General features: G+C 38.9%; 1 protein-coding gene across 10 annotated transcripts in view; it reads right to left on the bottom strand.

The window, feature by feature from the left end:
- TRPC4 (transient receptor potential cation channel subfamily C member 4) overlaps positions 1–17,893 on the bottom strand; it is a 331,985-nt gene that overhangs the window by 70,500 nt on the left and 243,592 nt on the right. For 8 of the 10 annotated variants that reach the window (XM_004389953.2, XM_004389954.2, XM_004389955.2 and 5 more), the window contains one exon: positions 8,568–8,904. The exons of 1 other annotated variant lie outside the window; for it this stretch is intronic. In XM_004389953.2, the coding sequence (XP_004390010.1) occupies positions 8,568–8,904 (337 nt within the window). The remainder of the gene's footprint in view (positions 1–8,567; positions 8,905–17,893) is intronic. One more of the 10 variants, XM_023724924.1, reaches the window with a different exon arrangement.

Here is a 17,893-nt window from a genome sequence, read left to right as displayed (position 1 = left end):
CCAGAAGAGAAACTAGATAACCAGAAGCTCCTAAAAATCAAACACTTATGCTCATCAAAAGACTTCACCAAAAGAGTAAAAAGACAGCCTACAGACTGGGAAAAAAATTTTGGCTATGACAAATCCGATCAGTGTCTAATCTCTAAAATCTACAAGATACTGCAAAGCCTCAACAACAAAAAGACAAATAACCCAATTAATAAATGGGCAAAGGATATGAACAGGCACTTTGCCAAAGAAGACATTCAGGCAGCTAACAGACACATGAGGAAATGCTCACAATCTTTAGCCATTAGAGAAATGCAAATCAAAACTACAATGAGATATCATCTCACCCCAACAAAGGTAGCATTAATCCAAAAAACACAAAATAATCAATGTTGGAGAGGTTGTGGAGAGACTGGAACACTTATACACTGTTGGTGAGAATGTAGAATGGTACAAGCACTTTGGAAATCGATTTGGTGCTTCCTTAAAAAGCTAGAACTAGAAGTACAATATGATCCAGCAATCCTACTCCTTGGAGTATATCCTAGAGAAATAAAACAGGTCACATGAATAGAAATATGCACACCTATGTTCATCGCAGCACTGTTCACAATAGCAAAAAGATGGAAACAACCTAGGTGCCCATCAACAGACGAATGTTTAAACAAATTATAGCATATCCACACAATGGAATACTATGCAACCGTAAAGAACAACGATGAATCTGTGCAACATCTTATAACATGGAGGAATCTGGAAGGCATTATGCTGAGTGAATTCAGTCAGTCACAAAAGGACAAATATTATATAAGACCACTATTATAAGAACTCAAGAAAAGGTTTAAACACAGAAAAAAACATTCTTTGATGGTTACAAGAGTTGGGAGGGAGGGAGAGGGTTATTCACTAACTAGATAGTAGACAAGAATTATCTTAGGTGAAGGAAAGGACAGCACACACTACAGGGGAAGTCAGCACAACTGTACTAACCCCAAAGCTAAGAAGCTTCCTGAATACAACCAAACACTTCGAGGGACAGAGCAGCAGGCGTTGGGGTTTGGGGACCATGCTTTCAGGGGACATCTAGGTCAACTGGCCTAACAAAGTTTATTAAGAAAATGTTCTGTATCCTACTTTGGTGAGTGGCATCTCGGGTCTTAAAAGCGAGAGAGCGGCCATCTAAGATGCATCAATTGGTCCCAACGTACCTGGAGTAAAGAAGAATGAAGAACACCAAAGACAGAAGGAAAGTAGTAGCCCAAGAGATAGAAGGGGTCGCATACACCAGAGACTTCATCAGCCTGAGACCAGAAGAACTAGATGGTGACCGGCTACCACAATGTCCGACCTGACAGGGAACACAACAGAGTCCTGGATGGAGCAGGAGAAAGGTGGGGTGCAGAACTCAAATTCTAGTAAGAAGACCAGACTTAATGGTCTGAATGAGACCGGAGGAACCTCAGAAAGTATGGCCCTCGGTCTCTCTGTCAACCCGGAACTAAAACCATTCCTGAGGCCAACTCTTCAGACAAGGATTGGACTGGACTATGGGACATAAAATGATACTTGTGAAGAGTGTGCTTCTTAGCTCAAGTAGGTACATGAGACTAAATGGGTAGCTCCTGTCCAGAGGTGAGATCAGAAGGCAGAGAGGATCAGGAGCTGGTTGAATGGACAGAGGAAGTCAGGGTGGAAAGGAGGAGTATGCTGTCACAGTATGAGAAGAGCAGTTAAGGTCATATAACAATGTATGTAGAAAGTTTTGTTGGAGAGACTAACTTGAATTGTAAACTTTCACTTAAAGTACAATAAAATTAAAAAAAAAAAAAAAAGATTGGCGATTTGAACCCACACTGAGGCACCTCAGAAGAAAGGCTTGATGATGTGCTTCTGGTAGGTCACGGCTTCAAAACCCTATGGAGCAGTTCTACTCTGCACACGTGGGGTCGTCATGAGTGGAGTTGACTCAAAGGAAGTGGTTTTTGTTGTTGTTTTTCCTCCTCTACCACTGAGCCCTGGACTAGTGATCTAACCTCTCTAAGCCTATTTATTTCCTCGTCTGTGAAATTCGATACTAACATCATTTACTACATGGAGTTACTGTGAAGTGCGAATGAGAACATGCATTTAGATCACTTAGCACAGTGCCTAACTTCATAGTTTCTATGATTATTACTGCTATTGCTACTACCACTATTATCATTATTATCCTGTTGCAATGAAAGCACTCCACGCATCCCTCCAGCTTTCCACTCTGACCTTCCCACTCAAGGTGTCCACACGTCCTCTTCCCTTCTCTTGAACCATCTGAGCCATGTTGACAAACATTCTCTCAAGTTGGATAGATTTCACTTCTGGTTTATCAGATTTTTATTGCATCACATTGGCCTTAAATAGTTCATTTTCTCTCCAATAAAGAACTAATTTACTCAGCGTTAGTAGGTGCACAATAAATAAATTTACATAAATATTTTCTTGCTTTAGATTCTAATGCGTTAGCATTGGTAATTCCCTAAAGGTGGCCTTAACATGTTTATTTTTTTCCCCACAGATAAACAGGAAAATGAGGATCATATGTCACACTGCAATGACTAGCTGGTTTTCTTGACAATTAAAATATCCTGGTTAAATTAATGAATGGATGTTCTGCAGCTGTGTTTGAGTGTCTCTCTGTGTCTGCAGGTAGTTTTCTGACGTTGTTAGAGCAAAGTACCAAGAAGGAAAGGGGAAGAGAAAGGTTATAGGCTTGTTTCTTATAATTACAAGGATATCTTTTGTAGCTGTTTGAGGGGATGGACAATGTTCTTCCTATCTGGGGCTTGGGATTCAGAAAGTCAGGGGCCTGGATAATGCAGGGGTGAGGCTCAAAGGATGAGCACTTGAAGCCATATGATATTAATGCTTATTAGAACAAAGAAAAAAGATGAAGAAATGGTCATAAGGGAGAAAAAAATATATATGATTGCTTGCCTCTTCTATGATTCTTTATCTAGATAAGAATGTGATCAGCATTTTTCATTTTACATCTTCAATTTGGCAGGCCTTGTTGAAATTTTCAGATTTCTTAATATCAACCTTTTAAAATATAAAAATATAAAATAAATCATGGAAATGAGAGACCAATTTTGTTAGAGAAAAAATTCTACAAAGCATGTGTCATAGGCAAGATGTATAATCCGGATGTTATGAGCAATTCTTAGCGTATGCCTGAGAATTCACCAGAAGCTATTTTTAACAGGGCTCTATATCTTCCTGTGATACATCTTTTCCTCAGTTCACCCTTATCCTAATGCTCAGCGTACAAAGATCTGTAAACAGTTTAATTGTGGCCTATTTTTAGGTGTACACATAACGCCAAGCCAATGCGGCAGCCATTTTGTTTTCTCATGGGGAACAAATATTTCCTGCTTTTTTAATGCGATTTAAAAAACCGAACCTGTTGCTATCCAGTCAATTCTGACACATAGCAACCCTATATAGGATAGAGTAGAACTGCCTCATAGAATTTCCAAGGAGCGGCTGGTGGATTTGAACTGCAGACATTTTGGTTAGCAACCGAGCTTTTAACCACTGTGCCACCAGGGCTCCATTAATGTGATAGCCTTCATTAACGTTCTACTTCTTTTGTAAAAATGTCGTCAATTTCATAATTTTTTGCTAAGCTAATCAGATAAGACTACACTTGGGTATTTCATATACATGTACTTTTTTCTTTGCATGGAGATAAGCTATGACACAGACTTTGTTGTTATAATTGAGTTATCCCAGAATCTGAGGAAAATCCCCTCAGGTTTTGGAGGATGCCTGAAAACTGGAATCCAACTTATTTGGGGGGGGGGGGGTTCTATTTTTCATATTTGACTCCATATTATCCCCAGAAATAAATAACATTTGGGATAAAACTGCTACTATAATTTAGATGAATTGTCACAATGTACATTATACATGTAAAATGCTATATTTAATTTGCATGTAAATTTATGGAAAAAAGAATTTATCTTAGGATTATTTTACATTAGATTTAAAAGGAAACCTAGAGATCTTTCAGTTCATATCCCTAGTATTTATTATATGTTAAACATCCAACCCTGAGTAAGTTAAGAGGCTCAGGGTCAACGGCAAGGCAGATTCCTTCTGATCCATCATTTAGTCTTCCCAGTCACGTTTTCTCTCTAGACACTTGAAAAGTCTATAGGTCTATTATTAGGATCATGTGAATTATTGATTGTTTTACTTCTTATATTGTTTCCACTTTTACTCTAGTTTAAATGCATAATTTGACAGTCTGAGAAATACATTGGTCTCCGTCTAGAAGGAGTTCCTGGGTGGTGCAGATGGTTGACATGCCTGGCTGCTAACCCAAAGGTTGTAAGTTCGAGTCCGTCCAGAGGCACCTTGCTGATCTACTTCTGAAAGAATCAGCCATTCAAAGTCCTGTGGGGCGTAGTTCTACTCTGACACACGCGGGGTCACCATGAGTTGCATCAACTCCAAGGCAACTGGTATGGTTTGGGTATCTGTCTAGAGTCTACCTATCTATTGACAGAGTTCTAACTGAATTATCTATGACGAATTTTCTCAGTTGGTTAAAATCTGGTTTCTCAGATTGTAGCAAGATGAGCACAACCACAAGTCTGATCCCTTTATGAAGCTTTTACATTTCTTTATTTATATGTTGAAGTTCATCCTGTTAGCCAGTATCTGCAGGAAGACCTCTGGAGGCTGACTGATGGAAGAAGGCTAGATAACCTTCAATATAGGCAAGTCTGGAGGAAAAAAATCTTTGTAGGATGATGAGTCACAACTTATCAATGACACCACAGTGGAGGGATATAAGAATCATTGTAGACAGTTTTCTAAAGATGTAAAACTCAATAGACTGTAACTTAAAAAGCCAACAAAATGTTTAACTTCAACAGAAAAGATATTGACAATAATATAAGAAGATTATTCTACATTGTACAAAAAATCACAAGATATCTGAATCTGTGATGCTGAATAGAGTTCTTATTGCCGAAATATAGCAAATTATGTAAAAGAAAATCCCAAGCAAATCCATACTTCTTAAGGTGATAACAGGATTGATTTTAGAGGCTAGGCTTTAAAGCTAGAGGATTTTTCTACTCAGAAAGTGCAATTTTATGATAGACATATATAAAACAAATAAAGCAAAAGTCTTATTGTGATTATAAACAAAATGGGAGTTCTAAAAGTAAGGTTTTCTCATAAATTAAGGTATTATATGTCTGGGACATCCCCTGAAGATTGAAAGTAAATTTAGTACTAAAAAACCCCATTACTTTATACAAGTAGCTCACAAGGATGACAGGGGTTGAAAATCTAAGTGGATTCAAGAAGATCTGAGAAAAACCCAGAAATAGAACTGAAACCTCTTACTGGGGAAATCAATATGATTGGAGGGACACATTTATAACTATTGGAGATTAGAAGTAAGTCACACCCTTTTTTTTAAGTCATTTGATCTTGTTATTACACATCAGGAATCTAACTGGCGCACACATAACTGTGAAGAACTGTGAAATCTGATGTGAAGAAACTTGAGGTCACACATTTACCAGACAGCAGGACTGGGTAAGACGATATGGAGACTCATTAACACAGTCATCATCTCAGACCATGCCTTCTGTATATATGACACTTCTCGTAAAAGGTTAAAACATTCCTACCCTGATGTCTTTATCCCTCACCCCCACCCATCTACCCCTGATCAGGAAAAAATGAGCAATTTTCTCTGCCTTAATAATAGCGACACATCAGCATAGAATGGTAGAACTCACGGGAACTGTAGAGGTCATCTACTCTAAAACCTTCATTTTATAGAGAAGACCCTGAACTCCTGAGAGGTTTAGTTGTCTCTTCGTGGTAGATGGTAGAACCTGGGTATGAATTCAAGCCCAGTGCATTTTCCACAACACTCCAATAACAAGAGTGTACCTCTTACGATTACGGATCTTGTAAAGCACTTAGAAATTTGATATGGGGCACAGAATTCCTCAGACCTGATGAAAAATACAACTGTTTTGAGATACCTATTTGACATATAAATATTATTTTTCTTAACGCCTGCTATTTAAACAAGATGATCATTGAGATATATTTTTTGATTTTAGAAAATCTCTTTTCATTCTAAAAATTCTCAGCTAAATTAACTCCCTAAAGCCAGAAAGTGTTTCCTCTATCAGTGTCATGGATTGAACTGTGTCCCCCCAAAATATGAGTAACAATTTGGTTGCGCCATGATTCCTAGTATTGTGATTGTCCACCATTTTGTCATCTGATGTGACTTTCCTATGTGTTGTAAATCCTGTGATATTGATGTGATGGATTAGTGGCAGGTATATTGATGAGGTCTACAAGATTAGATTGTCTCTTAAGCCAATCTCTTTTGAGATACAAAAGAGAGATGTGAGCAGAGAGACAGGGGGACCTCATACCAACAAGAAAGCAGCACCAGGAGCAGAGTGTGTCCTTTGGTCCTGGGGTTTCTGCGCTGAGAAGCTCCTATACCAAGGGAAGATTAATGACAAGGACTTTCCTCCAGAGCTGACAGAAAGAGAATGCCTTCCCCTGGAGCTGATGCCCTGAATTTGGACTTCAAGCCTACTAGACTGTGAAAGAATAAACTTCTGTTTGTTGGAGCCATCCAATTGTGGTATTTCTGTTATAGCAGCCCTAGATGACTAAGACAAGCAGGTATTACACTCGACTGGAATTCTAATTCTCACCATTAAATCTACACATTTTTAACCATTTGGCTGTGGTTCAGATGTGATTTCTTCCAGTTAACTTTCATGGGATATTCTGCTGTAAGTTTTGTATGTAGGAGGCTGCCAGTGACAGTTTTAATTTTACAAGTTATTGAAAGTTTGGAGCTTCCATTTTTCTTTATACCATTTACCATTTTCTGATGTTATCTCTTTATGTCTTATCTATCTCCTTCAATAGAATTTAAGTTTCATAAGGGCAACACTTTCCTTCTTTCACTTTTTTATCACTATTACTCTGAATCAAGCCAACCACACAGAAAATGCTCAACAATTTTTTTTTATCGATAGCATAAATGAAAGACTGGAAATACTATATCTGCTTATGCTGCATTGCATTATATTTCAAAATGAAATATTCCTTATTTCTTTTGGGACGTCAGGATTTTGGAACATTCAGTGTAAGTTACCCATAATGAGAAACTTAAATTCCTATTCTGTAAGAATTTTTCCAAAGAAATTCTCTATGAAGAAAACTCTGTAGAAAACATAAATGATATGAGATATTTAACTTAAACTGAGACAAGCAGGGTAATTTTATCTTTCATATCAACTGCAATGTCATAATTATTTTGTTCAAAAGGACATTTATGGATGGTCTAATTCTTCCTTATAATTTAAGCAAGATCATACTTAATGTGCTTCTGATTAATGAGAAGCTACTCTATTTTAAGGTTTACTTGAGAAGGTATATTTTCCTTTTTTAGTAACATGCATAAAGCATTTCCAATCTAGTCCCTATGAAATTTTCTTATTGCCAGTACTTACGGTATTTATAATCCTTTAAAACTGAAAAGTATATCTATCTCAGATTCAGATAGACTTTCTTTTTTTTCTGCCCTTACTTCATTTTACAGACTCTCAGCAGTTTTGACAGATAATCCAAACTGATCAGCTCAGACTGTGAATCATGAAATTTATCACATATTTTCTAATTACTAAATGATGAGATGGATGTGATATCAGAGATTTAAAAGGATTAGCTAAATTGAGAAGATGTGATTTCTCAGCAAACCACAGCAGGATAGAGGAAAGAATCATTAAAATGGAAATTTCAGCCATGGCTATAACAACAAGAACAAAAGAAAACAAGGTTTTCACTAGCTACTTTAAAGTTTTCTACCTTACCAATATTTGCTGCAGATACAAATAATTTTTTTTTTTTTGCACAATAAAAAGATAGAGAATGGGGGATGCTCTATTGTTTAATTTCCTATTTCTTGACCTAACATCTAATTTTAAAGATAAATTTAAATAGATTGATTTTTTTTGTCATTTTAACATTTTTCCGATGTACCATTCAGTGACACTAATCAAGTTCATCATGTTGTACAACCATTCACTGTTCCCAAATTTTCTGCCAAATATGATTTTTAAAAATGGTTAGTTATGTATACATAGTAATTCCGTAAAGTGATTTGTACTTGTCTTTTAAAAAGCATATAAATTAAGAAAATTAGAATGATTATATACATATGACAGTGATACATGTTGAAAAGGTTTGAAAGTCAAAGAAACAAACAAAAACAGAGGATCATACTTGGGATATGAAGCCACTAAAATCTAGGCTGCTAAAGCTTAAGTCTGCATTTTGTAGGCTCCACTGAGGAGCAGGTCCACCTCAGCTTATAAAACATTTATTTAGCTTTGGTGATTAGGGATGGGAGCTACAATAGCCACAGCCTGTTTTAAACATTCCTATGTCCCAAACTGTAATGACTATTCTTCACTGAGCAACAAAATGCCATGGCAGTAACACATTTTTATTATATTTTCTATAGTAATATAATTTACCCAGGACCCACGGTAATATCATCCACTCGACGATGGTTGGTGGTGGCCCTTGCCTGTTCAAGTCTGACCTGTCGATGTGCTGAGAGGCAAGCAGCAGCAGGAACAAAAAAGTCAAATAAGAAGCTGTATGGCAGATAAACTTGATAAATGGCTTTCTGATGAATAGTCCAAGGGGACTTTTAGGAGCTATAAGGTAGCACACGGAGAAGACAGGAAAAAGAAGTCCTATTATGAAACACGTCACCATCTTCACAGCCCAGTGTCGTCTTCTCCAGCCTGGGAACTCATCGTACCAGCGAGATGCAAGCAGCTGTTGACAATTTGGCTGGGCAACAAACTGAAAGGAAAGAAATGCAAAAGGAAAAGGAAAAGTCAGTGTTACACGTCATGACTTCAATTCAAGAACAGCAACATGGGTTTTAAGTGTTAATCTTTAAAGACAGAAGTTCTGTTTTAATAATTTTACACTGAAACAATCATGAAGTGCTTTAAGTCATTTTTGAATAAAGTCTATTTATTGAATATTTATTATACCCAAGGCACAGTGCAAGGTGTTCAGTGAGAAGCAACAAAAGTAAAAAATGCTATGCTTGCATTTGAGGAAGAGGAAACAGAGCTGTGGAATATAAATATGCATAGGATATACTGATAAGTGAAAAACTCAGTTTAGTGATAGAAATATTTGGTAATGGTTAATGGTGATGGTTGAACAATGTGATAAATATATTTAATGTTACTGAAACTTACGTGTGAATATTGTTGAAATGACAGATGTTTTGTTACCTATATATTTACCACAAAAGATCAGTTTAAAAAGATATACACATATACATAAATATATAAAATTGTATGTTTTATATATTTTAATATATATGTTGCTGTTAGGTGTCATCTAGTTAGTTGTGACTCATAGTGAAACTGTGTACAACAGAAAAAAACACTGCCCGGTCCTTCCCCACAATCGTTGTTATGCTTGAGCCCATCGTTGCAGCCACTGTGTCAATCCATCTCGTTGAGGCTCTTCCTCTTTTTCGCTGACCCTCTACTTTACCGAGCATTATGTCCTTCTCCAGGGACTGGTCCCTCTTGATAACATGTCCAAGTATATGAGACAAAGTCCCACCATCTTTGCTTCCAGGGAGCATTCTGGCTGTACTTCTTCTAAGACAGATCTGTTCATTCTTTTGGCAGTGCATGGTATATTCAATATTCTTCACCAACACCATAAATCAAAGGCATCAATTCTTCTTTGGTCTTCCTTATTCCTGTCCAGCTATTGCAGCCATATGAGGCTATTGAAAACACCATGGCTTGGGTCAGGCACACCTTAGTCCTTAAAGTGACATCTTTGCTTTTTAATACATTAAAGAGGCCTTTTGCAGCAGATTTGCCCAATGCAATGGGTCGTTTCATTTCCTGACTGCTGCTTCCGTGGGCGTTAACTGTGGATCCAAGTAAAATGAAATCCTTGATAATTTCAGTCTTTTCTCCATTTATCATGATGTTGCTTATGGTCCAGTCGTGAGGATTTTTGTTTTCTTTATGTTGAGGTGTAATCCATAGGAAAGGGTACAGTCTTTGATTTCCATCAGTAAGCTCTTCGAGTCCTCTTCACCTTCAGCAAGCAAGGTTGTGTCATCTGCATATTGTAGGTTGTTAGTGAGTCTTCCTCCAATCCTGATGCCTCCTTCTTCTTCATATAGTCCAGCTTCTCAGATTATTTGCTCAGCATACAGTCTAAACAAGTATGGTGAAAGGATACAACACTGACGCACACCTTTCCTGACTTTAAACCATGCAGTATCCCCTGTTCGAATGACTGCCTCTTGTTCTATGTACAGGTTCCTCATGAGCATAATTAAGTGTTCTGGAATTCTCGTTCTTCACAATGTTATCTATAATTTGTTATGACCCACATAGTCGAATGCCTTTGCATAGTCAATAAAACACAGGTAAACATCTCTCTGGTATTCTCTGCGTTCAGCCAGGATTCCTCTGACATCAGCAATGATATCCCTCGTTGCATGTCCTCTTCTGAATCTGGCTTGAATTTCTGCAGTTCCTTGTTGATGTAGTGCTACAATTGCTTTTAAATGATCTTCAGCAAAATTTACTTGTGTGTGATATTAATGACACTTTTCAATAATTTCTGCTTTTCGTTGGCTCACCTTTCTTTGGAATAGGCATAAATATGCATCTCTTCCAGTTGGTTGGCCAGCTAGCTATCTTCCAAATTTCTTGGCACAGAGTAGTGAGCACCTCCAGTGCTGCATCCGTTTGTTGAATCATCTCAATTGCTATTCCGTCATTTCCTGGAGCCTTGTTTTTCTCCAATGCCTTCAGTCCAGCTTAGATTTCTTCCTTCAATACCATCGGTTCTTGATCTTTTGCTACCTCTTGAAATGGTTGAATGCTGAACGATTTTTTTTTTTTTTTTGTACAGTGACTTTGTGTATTCCCCTTCCATCTTCTTTTGATGTTTCCTGCATCATTCAATATTTTCCTCAACATTGCAACTTGGCTTTTGAATTTTTTCTTCAGTTCTTTCAGCTTGAGAAATGCCAACTGTGTTTTGCTCTTTTGGTTTTCTAACTCCACGTCTTTGCACATTTCATTTTAATACTTTGTCTTCTCGAGCCACCCTTTCGTTATTCCATATTTCAAATTCCAGCAGGGTCACCCTTGGTGGCCAGGTTTCAGTGGAGCTTCCAGACTAAGACAGAATAGAAAGAATGGCCTTGTGAACAACTTCTGATAATTATTCAGTGAAAACTCTATGGATCACAGCAAACTTTGTCCAGGTTAGAGCTGGAAGGTGAGCTCCCCGCCCCCCAGAAGGCACTTAAATACATGGTGGTCCCAACAGTAGACTCGAGCATACCAATGATGATGATGATGATGCAGGACCAGGCAACATGTTGTTATTTTGTACATGGGTTCACCATGGGGGTCACCATGAGCCAAAGCTGACTCGACAGCAACTAACAACAGTAACAACAACATGACTTGTTATAAAAGAGGTGTAGAGTACAGGAAAAAGCATGCCCAACACGAAAAAAAATCAGGGAAAATTTAAGAAAGGAAATGGAATTTGGTAAGTAAACCTGGAATGATGGGTAAGATTTTGATAGGCACACCTTGGTAGGGAGATATGTCTTAATTTGGATTTAGAGAATATCATACTTAAAAACAGGGGAGATGGAGATAAACATATTGAAATGATGTATCCCTTGTTGTAAATAGTTAACATCAATGGTAAACATGCTAGAGATAACTGTAAAGGGAATCTAAGGCCAGTTTCAATGCATAATACTAGGGCACTTCTCATGTCTGCATAACCAGAGTGAAGACAACTAACCTCCATCTGATAGTGCTGGGAGGAAGGTAAGATTAAACTTCTCAAGTCATTTCTGGTCCTAAGTCCAAAATTGGTCTGGCAACTGAGCTGGGATGACAAGTGTGTTACAGTTATGGGAGAGGTGGGGGAAATAAAGTGGAGGTTAATAAACTCAATATGGAATACATTAAGCTATTGGGCTAACAAGCAAACGAAACAAAACAAAACACAGTTTAGATGGTAAGAAGGTAGAGTCAATAAGTCTTGTTGGTTCTTTGCAAATCAGAAAGGGCAGCAGTTGTTGCAAACTCCACATGTAGTCCCCAGTACCCCTCCTGCAGATATATAGGAAGAACTCTTTCAAGCTATCATGGAAAAGAGATGGAAAAAAATGACAGTCATTTCTAGGCAGATGCATAGATAATTTCTTAAATATGAAAGGAGGTAGAAAATTTGACTGTTGAAACCTGTAGGTGAAAAATAGATGAGAATGGTAGGTGGAAACAGAGAGGCAGGTTTGGTCCTGATCCCAGCCGGCCCTGAACGGACATGTTCCCCCATCTTTGATGAGCCACCAACATTTTTGCAGAGTAATAGCATGTTCAGGGAGGTTGTTCCATTCTCAGCTGAGTATCCTAGAGAGACTTCTACTGAGGATTGAATTACGGAGGATTGTCCTTCCTTCCAATAGGACAGGAATGCAGAAAATAAAAAAAGAAACACAATGAGAATGAATACTACTTGTGTTTATGAGAAAGAAAGGATACAGTCACTCTTCTTTTCCCTTTCCTCTTCATATAATATCAACACCAATTGTTTCTGAGAAAATTCAATTGAACAAACCCTGAGAAATAGGAAACCAATTTTTACCTTCTTTCAAGAATCAAATGGTGATATCACATAACTGAGTCCTTCCTCTACCATGTCGAGTTATGTACATAAATAATTTAAATGCAGGGTTATATTGGTTTCAAATGTGTTAAATCCTATAAACAGACAAATTTTTAACTCTAGTCTTAGGTCAAGAATGAGATCATTTCCTTTCGTGCTCTTTAATCTCTTTTCTTTCCACCAAACTCCTTTCTGGCTTCCTGAGAACAGCTCCTCAGACTATCTTGGCTAACAAATTTCCTGGGCTAAAAAATATGTAGTTATTTATTATCTGTTCTTTGAGGTTGGAATGAAATTAGCTAGTCTGCAAGGGAGAGTGAAAAAACCATGTGTTTTGGAGACAGCAGAGCCCACACAGTAACTCACCCCCCAGCTGGTGCTATCTGCTCCAACCTGTATGGCGACAGGGGGGGAAATGACCATGAATGACACAACAGAGCCAGAAGGGCAAGCAGTTCCCTGTAATCTGCTGCTTAGTGACAGCACTTTCTTTTATTAAATTTTTTATTATTGTACTTTACGAGAAGGTTTACATAACAAATAGTTTCTCATTAAACAGTCAGTACACATATTGTTTAATGACATTGGTTAACAACCCCACGACATGTCAATCCTCTCCCTTCTCGACCTTTGAGGACCTTCTTATTGGGTGAAAATATACATAGTCAAAGATACACCATTTCAAAAATTTCTACATGCACAATTCAGTGACCTCAATTACGTTCTTCCAGTTGTGCTGCTATTCTCACTTTAGATGAAGGTTTACAGAACAAAATAGTTTCTCATTAAACAGTTAGTACATATATTGCCGTATGACAATGGTTAACAAACCCACGACATGTCAACACTGTCCTTACTCAACCTTGGGTTCCCTATCACCAGCTTTCTTGTCCCCTCCTGTCTTCTAGTCCTTGTCCCTGGACTGTTGTGCCTTATTAGTCCCATTTTGTTTTATGGGGCTGTCCAATCCCCAGCTGAACGGTGAACCTCGGGAGTCACTTCACCACTGAGCTAAAAGCGTGTCTGGGGGCCATACTCTCAGGGTTTCTCCGGTCTCTGTCAGGCCAGTAAATCTGGTCTTTTTTTGTGAGTTAGAATTTTGTTCTACATCCTTCTCCAGTTCTGTCCATAACCCACTACTGTGATCCCTGTCAGAGCAGTCAGTGGTGGTAGCCGGGCACCATCTAGCTGTACTGGACTCAGTCTGGTGGAGGCCGTGGTAGCTGTGGTCCATTAGTCCTTTGGACTAATCTTTTCCTTGTATCCTGTTCTCTTCCTTCTCCCTTGCTCCTGAAGGGGTGAGACCAGTGGAGTATCTTAGATGGCTGCTCATAGGCTTTTAAGACCCCAGACGCTACTCACCAAGGTAGAATGTAGAACATTGTCTTTATAAACTGTGTTATGCCAATGGAGCTAGATGTTCCCTGAGACCATGTTCCCCCAGCCCTCTGCCCAGCAATTCGGTCCCTCAGGGAGTTTGGACGTGTCTATGGAGCTTCCATGAGCTTTCTGTGTACCGGTTGTGCTGGATTCCCCAGTACTGTGTACTGTATTAGTGACAGCACTTTCATAAAGCATAGAGGAATTAGGAATAAAGTGTCTGTCAAAAGGTAGTCATTCTTTGGCATCGTCTTTCATTCTCTGTCTTCCACTTGCTCACCTAATCGTCACTGATGCCCGGTGATTAAACGTCTGCCATGTTTCTCCCATGCCATGTTTCTCCCTGCTCTCCAGCCCCTCTGGCACTATTCTAATCTAGGTCCTTGATTTCTCTAAGGGACTATTGAATAATGGACTTCCTTCTTTGCTTTTTTTTTCTTTTAAACCAGTTATGATCCTAAAGTGAGGGCAATATCACTTCCTCCCACTCACCATCATTTTTAGGAATTCCGCTTGCCATGAGTACAAGTGTTGCTTGTTCACATTCTGGTCTGTCTTGCCTACATATTAGCTTCCCAAGTAAATGCACATTCTAATCTGTAAGAGGGGCAGTGGTGGTTCAGTGGTAGAATTTTCACCTTCCGTGAAGGAGACCTGGGTTTGATTCCCAGCCAATGCACCCATCATGAAGACGGCGAAGGACCAGGAGGCATTTTGTTCTGTTGTGCATGGGGTCACCATGAGTTGGGGGCCTACTGAACGGCAGCTAACAGCAACAACAACTTCAAGCCTAAGTTAAGAAAACTAATCCATTTTCTGTTCAAGTCTATTAGAACTCCAAAGTTCTTCTCCTTTCAAATTATGTACCATACTGCTGAGACGGCGGGTCTTGTAAAATGCAAATTTAATTGTATCTTTTTCTCATTTTAAATCGATAGTGTTATTTCACAGTGTCTGGGAAGACACCCAAAGTTTATGCATGGACTACAAGGTCCTTAGCTCCTTTACTGCTTCCCTGCCTCTTCGCAGCCTTGTATATTTATTCCTCAGGCGTACAAACCATTCAGAGTGCTCACCCTACCAGGGTTTGTCCTTAGCTCCTTTAGTGCTTCCCTGTCTCTTCCCAGCCTTGTATATTTACCCCTCAGGCGTACAACCCATTCAGAGTGCTCACCATACCAGGGTTTGTCCTTAGCTCCTTACTGCTTCCCTGTCTCTTCCCAGCCTTGTATACTTACGCCTCAGGCGTACAACCCATTCAGAGTGCTCACCATACCAGGGTTTGTCCCTTAGCTCCTTTAGTGCTATGTTTGCATATGCTGGTACTTTCGGTAGAATTATCCATCTCCCATGTTCTCATAATGAATTCTTATCAGTCCTCCAAAAACCCAAAACCAAACTCACTGTCGATTCTGACTCATGGTGACCCTATTGGACAGTGTAGAATTCTCCCATAGAGTTTCCAAGCAGTGCCTTGGTAGATTCGAACTGTCGACCCTTTGGTTAGCAGCCATAGCTCTTAACCACTACGCCACCAGGGTTTCCGAGGCAGCTTCTAGTTCCCCTGGGTAATCCTAGAATCAATTGTTCCTTTTCTCAGTATTGCTTTTGTGCCTTAAACATAGGTTTACAATCGTCGTTATCTCCCTTACCTTCTGCATTTTAATTATGGATTACAATGAGCTACTTGAAAAGAGCCTGCCATTAGCCATCCCTCTACCATTACCACCAGTGCCTGGCACCAAGATATCAACAAATGTTTATTCGATTGAATTAATGGCTGAACGTAAGTCAAGGTTTGCCAGTCCATTTAGTCGGCAGTAACCGCACAGGTTAAGTTCCTCTGAAAAGCCTGGCTGTAGACACTAAACACAACAATAAGAAAAAGGATGTTTTATATTCTTATGTTTATTTCCAGAAATTACAAAATTAACTGCTTCTCTCTCTTACTGTAATGTGAAATAGTCCAGGCAACCTGCACGGAGTTCCACTGTGTTGCCTGAGTGGAGAGTGAGAAGTCTGCTTCAGACTAGGTGAGGTGTCCATGCTTAGAAGCTACCGAAAATCAAGCTTTTCTTAGAAAATTCATGCTTCATGGAGCAGAGAGGCAGTGTTTCAAGTAGTTGCTAAGGACATGCATTTCAGAGAGAAAGCACTTTCCACAAGAGCTGATGAAAGAGGGCAAGACCTCTAAGTGGCAAACCTGGTACTTCAGTCTTCTTAATTCTCTCAGTATTGTTTTAGAAGAAGATAACGATATTCTACCCCTTGTGCTTTTTCATATAGAGATATGCATGTCTAATAAAAATATAATTTGAGAAAAAGACAAACCAACATCAAGGAACTTATTTCCTTAAATAGAAAACTAGCAAACGTGCAAAATGTTGGGAAGAAAAGACCAGTGTTGGATTCATGCAAGAAAACATCGATGTCAAGAAAAAAAAAAAAAACATATATGCACTACAAATCTTTTTTTTGAGGGAAGAATCCATAAATTTTAATAACTCCACCAATTAAGATGAAAAGTTTGCTTACATGACACGTTCCAAAAAATATTTGACAAGATTGCAAGGAAAAGGGGTAGAGTAGTTAACAGAACACAAATCTTTTTGAGGGGAAAAAAGGATTAGCAATTTCTTTTAAATAGAAAGGTCTTAACTTTGAAGGTCCAAAAACAGTTTTTACTTCTCATGTAAGCCCACTATATACATAATTCTTTCATTTCCCAAATCAAGACAGTATAAAAAGATTCTATATTCTCAAGGTAGCTAAAAGGTTTCAAGCACCCAAGATTCCTGGAGTTCAGGGAAGTAAAATTCTATTTCCAGCTATATTGTCATTGATGTGTTTCATAAGACAGAGAAGTTTCTGTGGCTTCTATTCTGAGATGACTGGGAACACTGTAAAGCAGGTCCCTTCGTCAAGGGCACCACACAGCACTACTGTGAACATGGCACAGTGCAGTCACTGGCATTTCCAGACACAGAGCCCATGGGGAAGAGGTCCTGGGTGTTCTCTTCCTGTTGTATCTTTGGCAATATGGGTGATGTTACAAAGAAGCTCTGGTGCTCAGAGGCCTCTCATTCAAACACACAAATCACAGCTTGTGCTAAAACTTTTGGAATTAAGTTAATACAACGGATGACACTTTGCACTGAGTTACTGACACTTGTCCAATATTTAAGGTAACAAAGCAGCCAATGTGAGATAAAATTCCTTCCTAACATTCCCATCAAGCTTACCTTCCAGAGCTATCAACGTATTTTTTTATTTTATTTTTTCCCATACAAAAACTTAAACATACTTTGTTATGTGACTCTAATTGCTCTCCCCATACTGTAACAGCACACTCCTCCTTTCCACCACTGATTCCCCATGTCCATTCAACCAGCTCCTACCCACCTCTGCCTTCCCATCTCACCTCCGGACAGAAGCTGCCCATTTAGTCTATTGTATCAACTTGAGCTAAGAGGCACATGCCTCACAAGTATCACGTTATGTCCCACAGTCCAGTCTAATCCTTGTCTGAAGAGTTGGCCTCGGAAATTGTTTTAGTTCTGGGCTGATAGAGAATGCAGGGGCCATGTTTTCCGGGGTTCTTCCAGTCTCAGTCAGACCATTAAGTCTGGTCTTCTTACTAGACCTTGAGTTCTGCACCCCACCTTTCTCCTGCTCCATCAGGGACTCTCTGTTGTGTTCCCTGTCAGGGCAGTCATTG

This window comes from Trichechus manatus, unplaced genomic scaffold, assembly GCF_000243295.1.
Source record: "Trichechus manatus latirostris isolate Lorelei unplaced genomic scaffold, TriManLat1.0 scaffold00270, whole genome shotgun sequence".
Taxonomy (NCBI): domain Eukaryota; kingdom Metazoa; phylum Chordata; class Mammalia; order Sirenia; family Trichechidae; genus Trichechus; species Trichechus manatus.
This window is presented reverse-complemented; position numbering and strand designations above follow the sequence as displayed.